Source organism: Pteropus alecto, unplaced genomic scaffold (genome assembly GCF_000325575.1).
Source record: "Pteropus alecto unplaced genomic scaffold, ASM32557v1 scaffold110, whole genome shotgun sequence".
Taxonomy (NCBI): domain Eukaryota; kingdom Metazoa; phylum Chordata; class Mammalia; order Chiroptera; family Pteropodidae; genus Pteropus; species Pteropus alecto.
The window spans coordinates 5,963,588-5,976,130 of record NW_006431920.1 but is presented as its reverse complement, the minus strand read 5'-3'; the positions used below and the strand labels follow the sequence as shown (position 1 = coordinate 5,976,130).

The window sequence follows — 12,543 nt, the reverse complement described above, 5'->3', positions numbered from 1 at the left end:
ATTTACTGTCGAAATTAATGTCTCAGAAACTGGTAAATCTTTTGGATGGGTTTATAAGTATTTTCTTTTTGTATTAAGTTTGGTATCAAAAGTAAAGTTTAGCTAATGATCCTTTGAGCATATTAACTGGGTGCTATAGGATAAGGATTAACCCACTGACCTTTGCTAGAACCCTATAAAATAATACAGTTATTGATATATGACAGAAAGAAACTTTGTCTAATGGGTCTGTGACCAATAGTACCAAAGGGATTAATAGTAAATTTCCCCTGTGGAATGATTTCGCAACATAGGCCTGAAAACCCTCTGTGTTATTTATTTCATTTTTCTCTTCAGTTTTTACAAACTTTAAAAATCTAGCTTGGTAGGAATAGCATGAGGAATTTATAAATTGAAACTTCCGTCACTAAATAATTTGGAGGCTGGAGTTGTGGTACCGAAAGATAGCAAGATGCTCTACCTTCCTTTTCTCTACCTGGAGTCTTCCTGTATTCGAAAAAGCCAAATTAGTAGCTAACTATGCGTGGGAGTCAGATTACAGATTTTTAAAAAAAAATCAATTATAATATTTTTATTATTTGTTCAGATTTCTCTAATGTTCTCCGGTCTTTATAAAGAGAATATTTTAGCTTTCCTTTTTCTTATTTTTCTTTTCCATACATAATAAAAGCCACATCCCTCATATCAGGGAGAGGAAATGGCTTAGCGTATCCTCTGCTTTTTCACACCAATCAATATAAAAGTGATTTGGAGCCATGGCTAAGTTAGTATTCTCATTTTATTTCATATTAAAATGATTTGTGGAAAATTATGAGAATAAGAAACTTAACAGTGCTAATGCTAATTCAAATATCCTGTGGTAATAATCTTAATCCTGTTTTTAGTTAATTTTAGATTGCCTGTATTCATTCTTTGCATCACCGAGAAAGTCACTAAAAGGCATAATCAGAAGTAACAAAACAAAATAAACCGATCTCACAACTTAAGAAATAAATTCTGAAACTCTTATTCACAAGGTAATAAAAGCTCTTTCTGAAATTCAAATTTACATTGCCATAAATAGGATGGACTTATGAGAACAGTCGGATGGCTATGCATGGTGTTCAGAGTAACCCTTTGGCAGTATACTTTGGCAGAACCAGCACTGTATTTTGAATCAGAGGAACTGGATAGAATATAAATTTTCCTATTAGGAGTTATTGGTTTATCAGTCTATCTGAACCCAATTTTGTTCATTTGCAACCCTTCAGGAGTTTGAGTCTTAAATACCATAATTTAATACCTCACTGGGTACATAATGCAAACCAGATAAATATTAGGTTATCCTGACTATAGTTCTTGTCCAATACTACCTAAAATCTTAACAAAGAAATCAGAAGCCCCCAAATTTCTATAGGATAATGAATTTCATTTATCTCAAACTTTGAAGAAGAGACATTTGTAACCAACCAACTATCCAACCAACCAACCAATCAACCAAAAAAAAAAAAAAAAACCCCACTAAATATTCAAAACTCTACAAGCAAACCATGACTTCGTTATCATACTTGGATGCTCCAGAGGAATGTTCTCAACAGTGATATCGAGGCTTCCTGGAATGGTCTGCATTTTGCTTATTCTGTCGGCCCTGTGGAAGTATGCCAACACAGAAACACACACACACACACACACACTGAATTAGTCTAGTCGTCAAGAACAGTCAACCATAATTACAAGATAAGACTAAACAGTAGGACCCTAACCAATCTTGTGAATAACTTTATTTAGCTAGTTTTATCTCAAAAATGAAAATTTATGTGATATTGCCGGTCCTCCTAGGTGGTCTCCCATTCAATACTAACAGGGCTTGACCTTGCTTAGCTTCCTAGATCAGACAGGATCGAGCTTGTTCAGGGTGGCATGGCTGTAGACAGTTTTAAGGCTGGTTTTTGCTACGAGTGCTGCATGGGCAGTCTGCCTTTTCCCTTTTCACTAACAATCAAAGAGGACAATGAACCTTTCTCTGATCTTGTTCTTCTGCCTTCATTCACTCTCGTGAATGTACGCAGAAGCCCCTTTCCTGCCTCTCCCTGCTCTCCACTCTGAATCTTGAATCTTGCATTTCTTTCCCTCCCTCTCTATTAAAACCTCCTTGCCCATCTTCCCTTATAGTAAAGTGAAAGCAGCTGATAACTGTTTCAAGCGTTATCCCTCTCAGGGACTCTGCTTTGAAAGGTGGAATAATTATAGTAGTGGGTAAGAGCCAGCTCTTCCCAGCTTGTGAGAGCGGATTGTTAAGTTTTCAGTTATTTTGCTTGTTTATTGTTAAATACAACTATTATTAACAATAAAATTATATAACCTTATCATTAAACAAATTACATTAAACCCCAAGATAATAAGTACCACTCAAAACTGATCATAGGGCACAAGAATCCTGTGTGTATTAGGGGACTAACAGTTTAAGTTGCTTGTCATGAAAGATCTTATCATTATCGGATATTAAATGTATGCTGATTCATTTTTAAAATGTGGCTTTTATATTTTTCATTTCTTAGCATTAATTTCTATCATTTCCTCCAAAAGCATTTGAATGACAGAAATATTATGAATTACTGTGTTTGTAGCAATTAATAACTCTGTAGAGTTTCAAAATATAGTTTGAAGAGTCCTCAACACTTCCCCTATTTAGAGGTGTCTGTGTTCCCTTCCTTTGAACCTAGGCTCTGTGACAGCTTGACAGTATATTATGGCAGAAATAGCACTGTGGCATTTTCTCAGCCCCAGTGTTAAGAAATTGGCAGTGAGCATTCTCTGTCCTTTGGAACCTAACCATGAGAAAACCACAGTATCTCATGGAAAGTGTCTCATGGAGAAGAACCAAAGTCCCTAGCCCACAGTTCCAGTTGAGTTCCTACTCAACTTGGTAGTCATCAAATGAATCATCTTGAAGGTGGATCCTCTGGCTCCAGTTGACCCCTCCCAGCCGATGCCCTGTGCAGAAGACACAGGCTCTCTTCATCTAGCCATGCTCAAATTACGAATTCAAGAGTGAAATAAGTGATGTTGTTATTTTAAGTCACTATGTTTTGGGGTGATTTGTCACATAGCAATAGATAACTAACATAGTTTAATGCTTCACATTCCTTCCTTATAATTCTGGCAAATCTACTCCTGTGGATGTCATTTGGGCATATGTGAAGTCATCTGCAAAGCATCTGCTTCCTGGAGGCATTTGGATATTTGCAAATCCAGCGATCAAGTATTGTTTATGCATAAATGACATGTCAATAATAGCAACGTACCTAATTCGTGTTAATTTCAAGAGTATCAAAAAAGTCTTACCTCCTATAATCTGACACTAGTTTAAGTAGGTCCTCAGTTGAAATCTTGCTACTTTCGTGTCTATACAATGGTGAAAATCTTGAGTCTCTGTCCACATTTCCCTGGTTGTCCTTAAACACTGATCTAAAAGAAAATATTTGTTCAGGTTGGTATTAGGATATTGTTTACAGAGTTGTGTTATAAAAGTCATTAAAATGATTTAATTTCCCATTTATAAAAACTTCCATTATAAATAAACTTATAAAATAAAAAGAAAAGAAAACTTCTTAAGTGAAAGTTTCATTTACATACTATTTTTGTTATCTTTAATTTTTTATTTTTACCTCGGTGTCTATAGTGACAGCAGCCTGTATTTGAACTACATTTATTTATGATTTAGTACTATGTCAAAACGTTGGAGTATTAGGGGAGTGGAAAGGAATAGGGACACATGTTATTCCTTTTTCATTATTTCCTGAGCAAGCCAGGGCCACTTCCATTTTGGTGGCACCATTAGAATTTACAAGTAGTGGAAAAGGAATGAGATTGTATACATAGGTAGACAGGGCCAAACTTTGAAAAATTTTCATGGAGATAAATGTGCTCGTCCTAAATTCTAGGACAGAGACAAGTAAAATGAAGAACATCTAAGTCAAAATTCGTATTAAATAATGAGAATGCCACAAGCCTAGGGCATTAATTTTCTTCCTTGATCCATTTCCTTGGCACTGTATAGATTTAGTTAAAATACATAAATTGTTTTTGTTCAAATAATAATATCAGGCAATGCTTGCTGACAAGCTAGTATACACAGCATGCTTAATATCACTTTTCCTTCCTCATAATTCATCATACTCTGTGCTCATTAAAGAAAATTAGATTCATGTGTAATTGATTTTTCTTTAATGTTAGAGAAATGCTGAGTTTTCATTTCTTCTAACTTAAGGACCTCAACTAGACTATTTTATTACTCTTTAAATTAACCAAAGATTTCAATACTCAGGCTGAAATGGCCATTTAAATGGATATCTGATCATAGAGCTTTAATGTCAAATAATATAGAAAATGCAGAAGGGATTTTTCAGAATGTTATTTTTAGACTCCTTCAATTTTTCTTCTCATTTTTCTCTAAGTACTAAGTGAGGGAATAAAAAAGGTCCCTTATCAAATAACATTGGAGAAGCAGAATGAAAATATTTAACTTGAAGATTATTTTTATTTAAATATGATACAGGGCTTTTATTTGAGCATGTGACATGTTGAAACCAATACGATGTATTTCCCAACATGAGAGGAAGTTAACTGAGCTTGGGCAGTAGTTGTTTTGATTAACTAGTCGCTTCAAATATACTGATAGACTCGAGTAGTATAACTCGTTTTTGCTCTTATCCACAGCTCTGCCTTGGAAATAGTTTACTTATACTGGACATATTTTGAAGAGAATGAGGAGCACAGCACCATGAAGTTCTGCTCCCAGTGCCATATACTCCGTCTTTGAGTGATAAACATGCTAACTGGCAAGAAAACACAGAGCTGACTCATTTACACAGATGCTTTCAGGATGGTTGGGACACTTTGCCTAATTTCAACTGCTACAGTTGAGCAACAATCAGTATATGGTGATGGTCTCAGAATGATGACATTTGGGATATGAAGGAAGAAAATGCAGTATGTAGCCTAAAGGAAAAGAAGCTTGGATGTCCAAGAGAGCTTCATCCATAAGCTGCATGAATAGCCATGTTGTATAGAAAGAATTGGGCCTATTTTTTTGTGGCTATGGAAGACAAAATATAAAAGTGATTGTTAAGCAGTTTAAAAATATTTTTGAAAAGTGAATTATCTAACCATTAGAGCTACAGAAAGACAAAAGAAACCACCACCGTGGGATGTATTGTTTTTGTCACTGCAAGGATGCAAATGAAGTTGAAGGACCATTTGTTGGGGATGTTGTTGCACTGTGTGCCTTCTATAGTTGTAGAAATACAAGGATAAAATTTTTATTTCAATCTCATTCAATTTCAAAGAAAATCCAGTGTTATGTACTGGTCGATTTTGAATGTCAAATGAGACAGACTAAAAGAAATCAAAAAGAGTCTTGGCATGGATTTTGGCACATATGATTCTGGGGCTGATATGCATGGAGAGAGTTCCATTTAACAACATGATCTATTTGTAAGGGTTGGCTTGTTCTCAAATCAATGAGTGTAAAGCACCCTATAAACCTATGTAGCCCTCTGAATGTGTTTTCTTTACCTATCCCAAGTAAATTTTTTTTTTTTTTTTTGCTATAAAATGGTACCACAGCTGGTGTCAAAAATAAGAACATGCACCAAATTAATATCAGATAAAATATTCACAGTGATGAACACTGTGTGTTGCAGTGGTAGGATGATTGGATCTGGGTAAAAATATGGTCATAAGCTGAATTGCGAATTCTATACTTTGAAGTGGCAGTGGATTCTAAGGACCGAGGTGTTTTAGAGTACACTTAAAATTGTATTATGAAACAAACTGCAATCTAGAAACTTGATAGAAAAAGTAGCCAGAAAATTAGCAGTTTCAATAGGGTATTAAAATGTGTCAGAAAGCTAGCTTAAGTCAAAATGACATGAATAATAAGGAGCCTTCCTCTGATTTGGTCCACATCTATTCGAAGCTGTTTCTACATTGTGAAAGAGGAATTAAAATCTTCCTTGGTTGTATCTTGCACTTTTTTGTGCGTGTATGTGGTTAGATAACTCAAGTGGTCTAACATAAAATCTTCAGAATGGCTTTGCTAACCATTTTTTCTCATTTGCTAGAGATGTTTATGTAAACCTAAGTCATCTATTTATACATACAAATTGGTGGTGTGCACTGTTTCTTAACCTACAAGCAAGCCACTAATCAGGCATTATGTAGCATGAGCTTGTGGTTTTGTTGGCTTTCCTGTTCTAGACATAATTACTTTAATAGTCGGTAATATTATCAGCTTCCCTAGAAACTTCATCTGTCTTTCTTCCAATATATTTTACTAGACAACTTCAAAATAGCATTGTTATTTCTTCTCTTTACTGCTCTATAATGGGGAGTTCTTTTACTTATTTCTCTCACATTATTCTTCACTGTCCAAAATTTACGAGAATGAAGAACTCGTTGAGATAAACATGATCTCCACGGGAGACTTAAGAATAATCATATTGGAAAAATGACTTTTAATAATAGCTATATCTTTTATTGGGTACATATCTGCGCTCATTAATCTCTGCAACATTGGGTACATATCTGTGCTCATTAATCCCTGTAAATTATTATTATTTTTTTGGTCATTAAAAAAACTGAGATAAAGACAGATCATAAGTACTTGCCTAAATTTACTTGTCTAGTAAAGAGAGTTCGGATTTCAAATCCAGCTCTGGCTCTAAAATGCCTACTTCTAAAATCTCAGAACAATGCTGAATCCTTAAAAAGACAATACGTTTACCACTGCAATTTTGCTATATAGTAATATTTCACTTTAGCGAAGAGATATCTTACTTCTGCTGTCCTAATAGCTTTTCCTTGTGGAAACTGAGAATATTTATCAATACAAAGAGTTTGACCAGAGAATGACAGCTTTCCCTTGAAGCTTATGAGAAATAGAAACAAATTCATCATCAAGTTTTTAGTACATCTCACTAACGTCTTAGTGAGATGGAGAATATCTTGGCATTAACTATCCCTGTAGGGAGAGAGAGAAAGGAGAGAGACAGTGATATCTATGATAGACTTTATGCCAAGTGCTTTTGCTCCTGAGAGTGCACTTGCTGTCCACAAGGCAGGTGTTGTGGTCAGCTTCATTCTGTAGATGGGAACCCTAAGAACTGGAGAGGAAACTTCCCCAAGGTTATGATCTGTAAGTGGTGGCCTGATTTGGACCGCTGTCAGACTTGGGCCTGGTCCTCTTCTCCCTTAAAACAGGGCTGCCTTAGGGCAATCCAATTCCTAGAGACCATGTGAATGGATCTTGCAGACTTACATGTTTCTCTTCTCTGCACTTACCTGTCCCCAACTTTAAATAACAACCTCAACATTATAACACACACTAGATGAGTTTACTGTGGTTATATTCATCACTGGGAACTGTGAGACCTGACTTGGTACAAGTAACGGGTTCTCTCCTCCTGGATTGTAAAGTTAATGCCATTGGGACAATGTCACTAACACTCAAATGAATGCTTAATAGGCTCTTTCATTCTGGAGTACCGATTAACCTCATTTTGTACGTTGCCAACCTTTTTTTCATATATTTATGCCAGGCTAATTCCTCCTTTAAAAATTTTTTATTAATAAAGACACTAAGAGATTGAGGAGGACAATAATAATTAATGTTGGAGGAAATCCAAAAAGAAACTTTTGTTTTTTATGTAGGGGTTATTTTTCCAGGAGGATGATTCCACCGTCAGTGTCCACATAACTCAGCTTTTCTATCAGGTAGTCAAATGGCACTGACAAATTTGGCTCTGCTAATCAGTAGTTAAATCAAAGAAAGTTTAAGTGGTCAATCTGATGATTTCATTTAGACATTCATATTTGAACTGTGCTCTACGTGTAGATGAAAACATGCAGTTGCATAGAGAAATGTAGTGTGTCCACCTGAATTTTATGCACGCCAAACTCTCAGGATTGATATATTGTCAAGTATTTGATAAACCAAACAAATATGATAAATAAGTTATAATTTTGATTTGATCTTACCAAGAACCCACTGCATACCTGGTCATGCACATGTCATGCACATGTCATGGCTCCAGTCTATTATGAGCTCTTGCTAAATTGTCTTGTGCAATACTTGTTTCTGGGGAGCTCAAGGTGTTTATAAAGATAAACACATTAGCATTCTTTTAAGTGCTGGTATATTAAAAATATACCAGGGAACACAAAAGTGTTCAAAATGGAAGCTTCTAATGCAGACTGTAAATGCATTCTGTTCTGTTGCCTGCAGTTGTCAACCTACCTCATCGCCCAAGCAAACGGCATGCGGTATTTCCCCAACTTGCTGCAGAACTGTCTGTTGGATTTGAGTATCTTTTGTGCATACTAGGAAAAAAATAAAAATATTGTTTAGAATGTCACTTCACAAACTGTCCATGTAAAATATGAATCAATTCTTTTCCATGTTATCTTGTATTGAAATTCAGTGGAATTCTGCCTTCCCGGTCCATAGATTCACCTCCACAATGATATTCTCTGTGTTCAAATTACTATATAATATTTTTCTTTTTCTTTAGTTTGGAAATTACTCATGTTGGCAGAGGTCAGAAAGATTGTTCTGTATAGAGTTACACAGTAAATACGCTGGGTTTTGTGAGCCATGTGGTCTCCGTCACAACTTCTTAACTCTAATACTGTAGCAAGAAAGCAGCCATAGACAATCCATAAATAAATGAGTGTGATTGTGTTTCGATAAAACTTTATTTACAAAAAACAGGTGACAGGCTGGATTTGACCCACATATTGTAGTTGCCAAACCTTGAATCTCAGAAATATGTTAAATACTATCCTAAATTGTCACACATGCTCAGCTTCAATTGTTATACATTATTTTCCCAATACATTTCATTCGTGTAGAAAATATAGACTTTTATAGTTATTTTCTATTAAAATTGTAGTTATTTTCTATTAAATAGTAACATTCGATTATTAAAGAAAGTATAACAGAAAAAAAAGAGAAAAAATTTCTTGTAGTTTCACCATTCAAAGAACTTTCAGTATTTCTTTTACTCTTCTTTCTTCACTTAGGTATTATTATAATTTGATATTCAATGATCTATTTTACTTTTTCATTGAGTTCACCATCCGCATTATACTGATGTGTTAGTACATTGTGTTCACTTGTTTTTAGTCAGATTAATCCTAACTTTTCTTTATTGTTAACACTTAGATCTTTGGGATTAAGGCCTTATCCACATTTAAATTTATTTCTACTAATAGATTATCAAAAGTCAGAAATTGCTGGGTCAAAAAAACATAAATCAAGAATATATACTTTAAAATTTTCCTGGTGAATATTCATTTCACGAATAAGTGAATCTTTTGAGACCTACATTTATCAAACTTGATAATTCATCAAGGCAATCTAATTTTATTTCTTAAAAGCAATTGAAATTATGAATAAAAAGATTACACATTACCTTGTTGGAGTCTGGATTCTTAATGTAAGGTTCAGCACCACTTGCAATGTTTCCCATTAGTACTTTTTCAATTTTAGCCACCAAAACAATTTCCGAATGTGGATTGCTTACAGAAAATATAGCCTAAGTAAAAGAAAAAAATTAGGGTTAATAGGCTGGTAAGCATCTAGGAAACCACATTAAAGATATTTACAAAATTCCACTTTTTTTTTTTTTTTTTTTAAAGAACAGCTTTAAGGAAATTTTTATTTGGGAAATTGCTCATCTTATGTATCGTATGGGTAAGAACAATGGAAGAGCATTTTCCGTCTCATCACGAGGAAACAAAAGTGCAACCTGCTTTGGAAATTTCAGCCATTCCTCTGGAAACCCCTTGACGTGAGGTTCTTCTGATTGTCTTGGGGTGACCGTGTCGCTGTTTCCATTTTCCAAAGCCACGGGAGCCCCTGAGAGCATCTGCCTGACAGCAGTGTGGTTTAGATCCACGTGGAAGTCGGCAGAAATCTTCCTGCTGTTTCTGAGGTCATAAAGTGCCACACTCACAAAAAAAGGCTCAATCTGCAAGAAGAAAGAAGAATTGATGGTTTTGACAAAAACAAAAAATAGAAAAAAAAAAACCCCGAACAGTAAAAGTTTTTAAATACTGCCAGAGTATCACAAAAACTGACAAAGATTCAAGAAAAAAGGCATTTCGACTAGAAAAATGGCATTTTCAACTAGAAAAACATCAAATGCAGTAGAGATTAAATAAAACAAGGACTGAAATCAATAAATATATCTATATGTAATTACCTAGATGTTACACACATGCATGTATATATGTATATGAATGATTATACACATTATACATATAATTACATACATGTAATTAACTACAGGCTTCTAAGGATGGAATATGCCTACAAAAAACCAACATTTCACTTTTGTTTCTACTACTTAATTTTAATTTGATGTCTATCATCTGCCAGTATTCTGTGGACAAGCAGGTTATTCATAAAAACCAAGTAATGACCTAGTTCATCATTGTATAGACTAGCTCACTCTGTGGATTTTGCTGAATTTTTAATAGGTACCGCTTGTTCTTTGAAATGTAATTATAAGGCTAGCTTATAACAAGGGTTTTAGTTTAATTCTTAATATTAGCAATACTTCCTTACTGTTAGAAATAGAACGATACATATAAAATACAATTCAATAAGTTATTTTTTTAAGATAAAAAAGTTTTATATTTTACTAATTTAATTTAGTTTAGAAAAACTCTTGGTTTGTGGTAGTGGTAGTCTGCCAAGAGTTAAAAAATGCAAAAATTATATGAAAATAACTCGGGCAGGAACTCAAAACACATTGAAGGTCAAAGGAAAAAAAATTCTTATTATTTTTCCTGAATTGTTGCATTTCGATTTTCATTTCTGCTTAGTGAATGAAAATAAATTACCTACTTTGATAATCCATCAGAAATTAAAGCTCATATGGTGATTCATTTATTTCTCCCAATCCATCTTTTTGACTTAAATGTCAAATCTTACTTTTTGAATCACTAGCTTTTCAATAAGGATTTGTTTAATAAAGCACCTTCAAAGCCTAACAAATGAAGTTATGTTTTTTATGTTTAGAATTCTGTACTTTTCTTAAAAAAAAAATTCAGGAACACGAAATTTTAAATGCTGTTCTGCTGTGAAGCAGCTTTATTAGTTCAGATTTTTGGAATCAATTCCCATTTTCAGAGAAATATTTTATATGATAAAAACGTCAACCTGAATTTGATTTTCAAGGACTGACTAAAAAATTACATGTTGTCAAACATTTTTTCCTCATCATGAAAAAGTTCTTTCGGAGTGTTGTTTTTCAGAAGCCCATTCATTAAATGAAGTAGTTGGCTCGTTAGCAACTTGAAGAAATATTTCAATTAATTTAAAAACACGTTCATTGACTTAGAAACAATAAGTTTACAAATAGCTACATTAATAAAAGAGTGTCATTAAATAAATATACAAAGATTTTTAGAAACAATGCCATTATATAACAAATTGCCGTTGAGTTAAGGTGAGGCTGTTTTGTTTTTTATATCATTACTATAAGCACAATATAATTATATATTAAAAAGCTATTTCCCTGGTTTTTAACATTTTTGTCAACTGCAAAATAAATGAAAAACAATATAGACATACAAAGCACTCCAAATCAACTTCTCCCTCTGGCCTGACAGACATGAAAAGGACACTAAAGCTTCTCGCTGAACTTCTGCCTGTTTTCTTGCTTGGGAGATTGGCCCAAATACAAACATTGAGCTTCTGCATATGGGTTTTAGTACAAAGAAAGGAATTCACGTGGAAGGAGTAATATATGCCCCTGGCCTTGGAAAGAAAAGCCCATTATTTTGGAATTTCATTTTCTAAATTAGATTTTTAAATTACACTTACGGATGTGCCTGGTCAAAGACATCATTTACTTTTATTTAATAAGATGATTAAGTGACAGAGCGATGTGGGTTAAATTTTCCTGATATTTCCAAATGGTTTCAAGAACCAAGTTTTCAGCATTTCTTTTCTCTTTTAAAATCCTGAATGGGAGTATGTTCTGGTTGCTACTCCTGAAACTTTCACCGCATGTAGGTTTCTCCTGCTGCAGTCACCGGAGTCCTCCATGTCACCGCATTCGCTGGGTTCCCCTCCCGCTTCATGTTAGTCGGCTTCTCAGCATCGTTCCTCACGGCGGACTCTTTTCTCTCTTGGCATCGTGATCTACTCTTTCCTTCTTTATCTGCACTTCGATGGTCATTTCTTCGTAGCCTTCTTTGGTCACTTCCCTATTCCCCTTTTAAATATTTGGTTTCTGGCCCTTTCTCTTCATACATAGAAATTCTGAAATGATTCCGTCCAGATCACTGCCTGGACCAAACTTCCAAGTTTAGCTCTCCGTTCATGGCCAGTCCCCTGAGTTCCAAACTTGTACTTGAATCTGCTCAATGGACATGTCTATTTGCATATCTAATAGGCCTATTTGGCTTAACATGCCCATAAAGGAATTTTGCGGCCCATATCCTCTAAATCGGCTCTCCCTGCAGTCTTCTCCTTAGTAAATGGCACCA

At 34.6% G+C, this 12,543-nt stretch overlaps 1 protein-coding gene across 2 annotated transcripts in view; it reads right to left on the bottom strand.

The window, feature by feature from the left end:
* DOCK10 (dedicator of cytokinesis 10) overlaps positions 1-12,543 on the bottom strand; it is a 137,629-nt gene that overhangs the window by 62,489 nt on the left and 62,597 nt on the right. For both annotated transcript variants that reach the window (XM_006906662.3, XM_006906663.3), the window contains exons 12-16: positions 9,792-10,013; positions 9,456-9,578; positions 8,279-8,361; positions 3,325-3,447; positions 1,548-1,627 (exon numbers count right to left, since the gene is read on the bottom strand). In XM_006906662.3, coding sequence (XP_006906724.1) covers positions 1,548-1,627; positions 3,325-3,447; positions 8,279-8,361; positions 9,456-9,578; positions 9,792-10,013 — 631 coding nt within the window. The remainder of the gene's footprint in view (positions 1-1,547; positions 1,628-3,324; positions 3,448-8,278; positions 8,362-9,455; positions 9,579-9,791; positions 10,014-12,543) is intronic.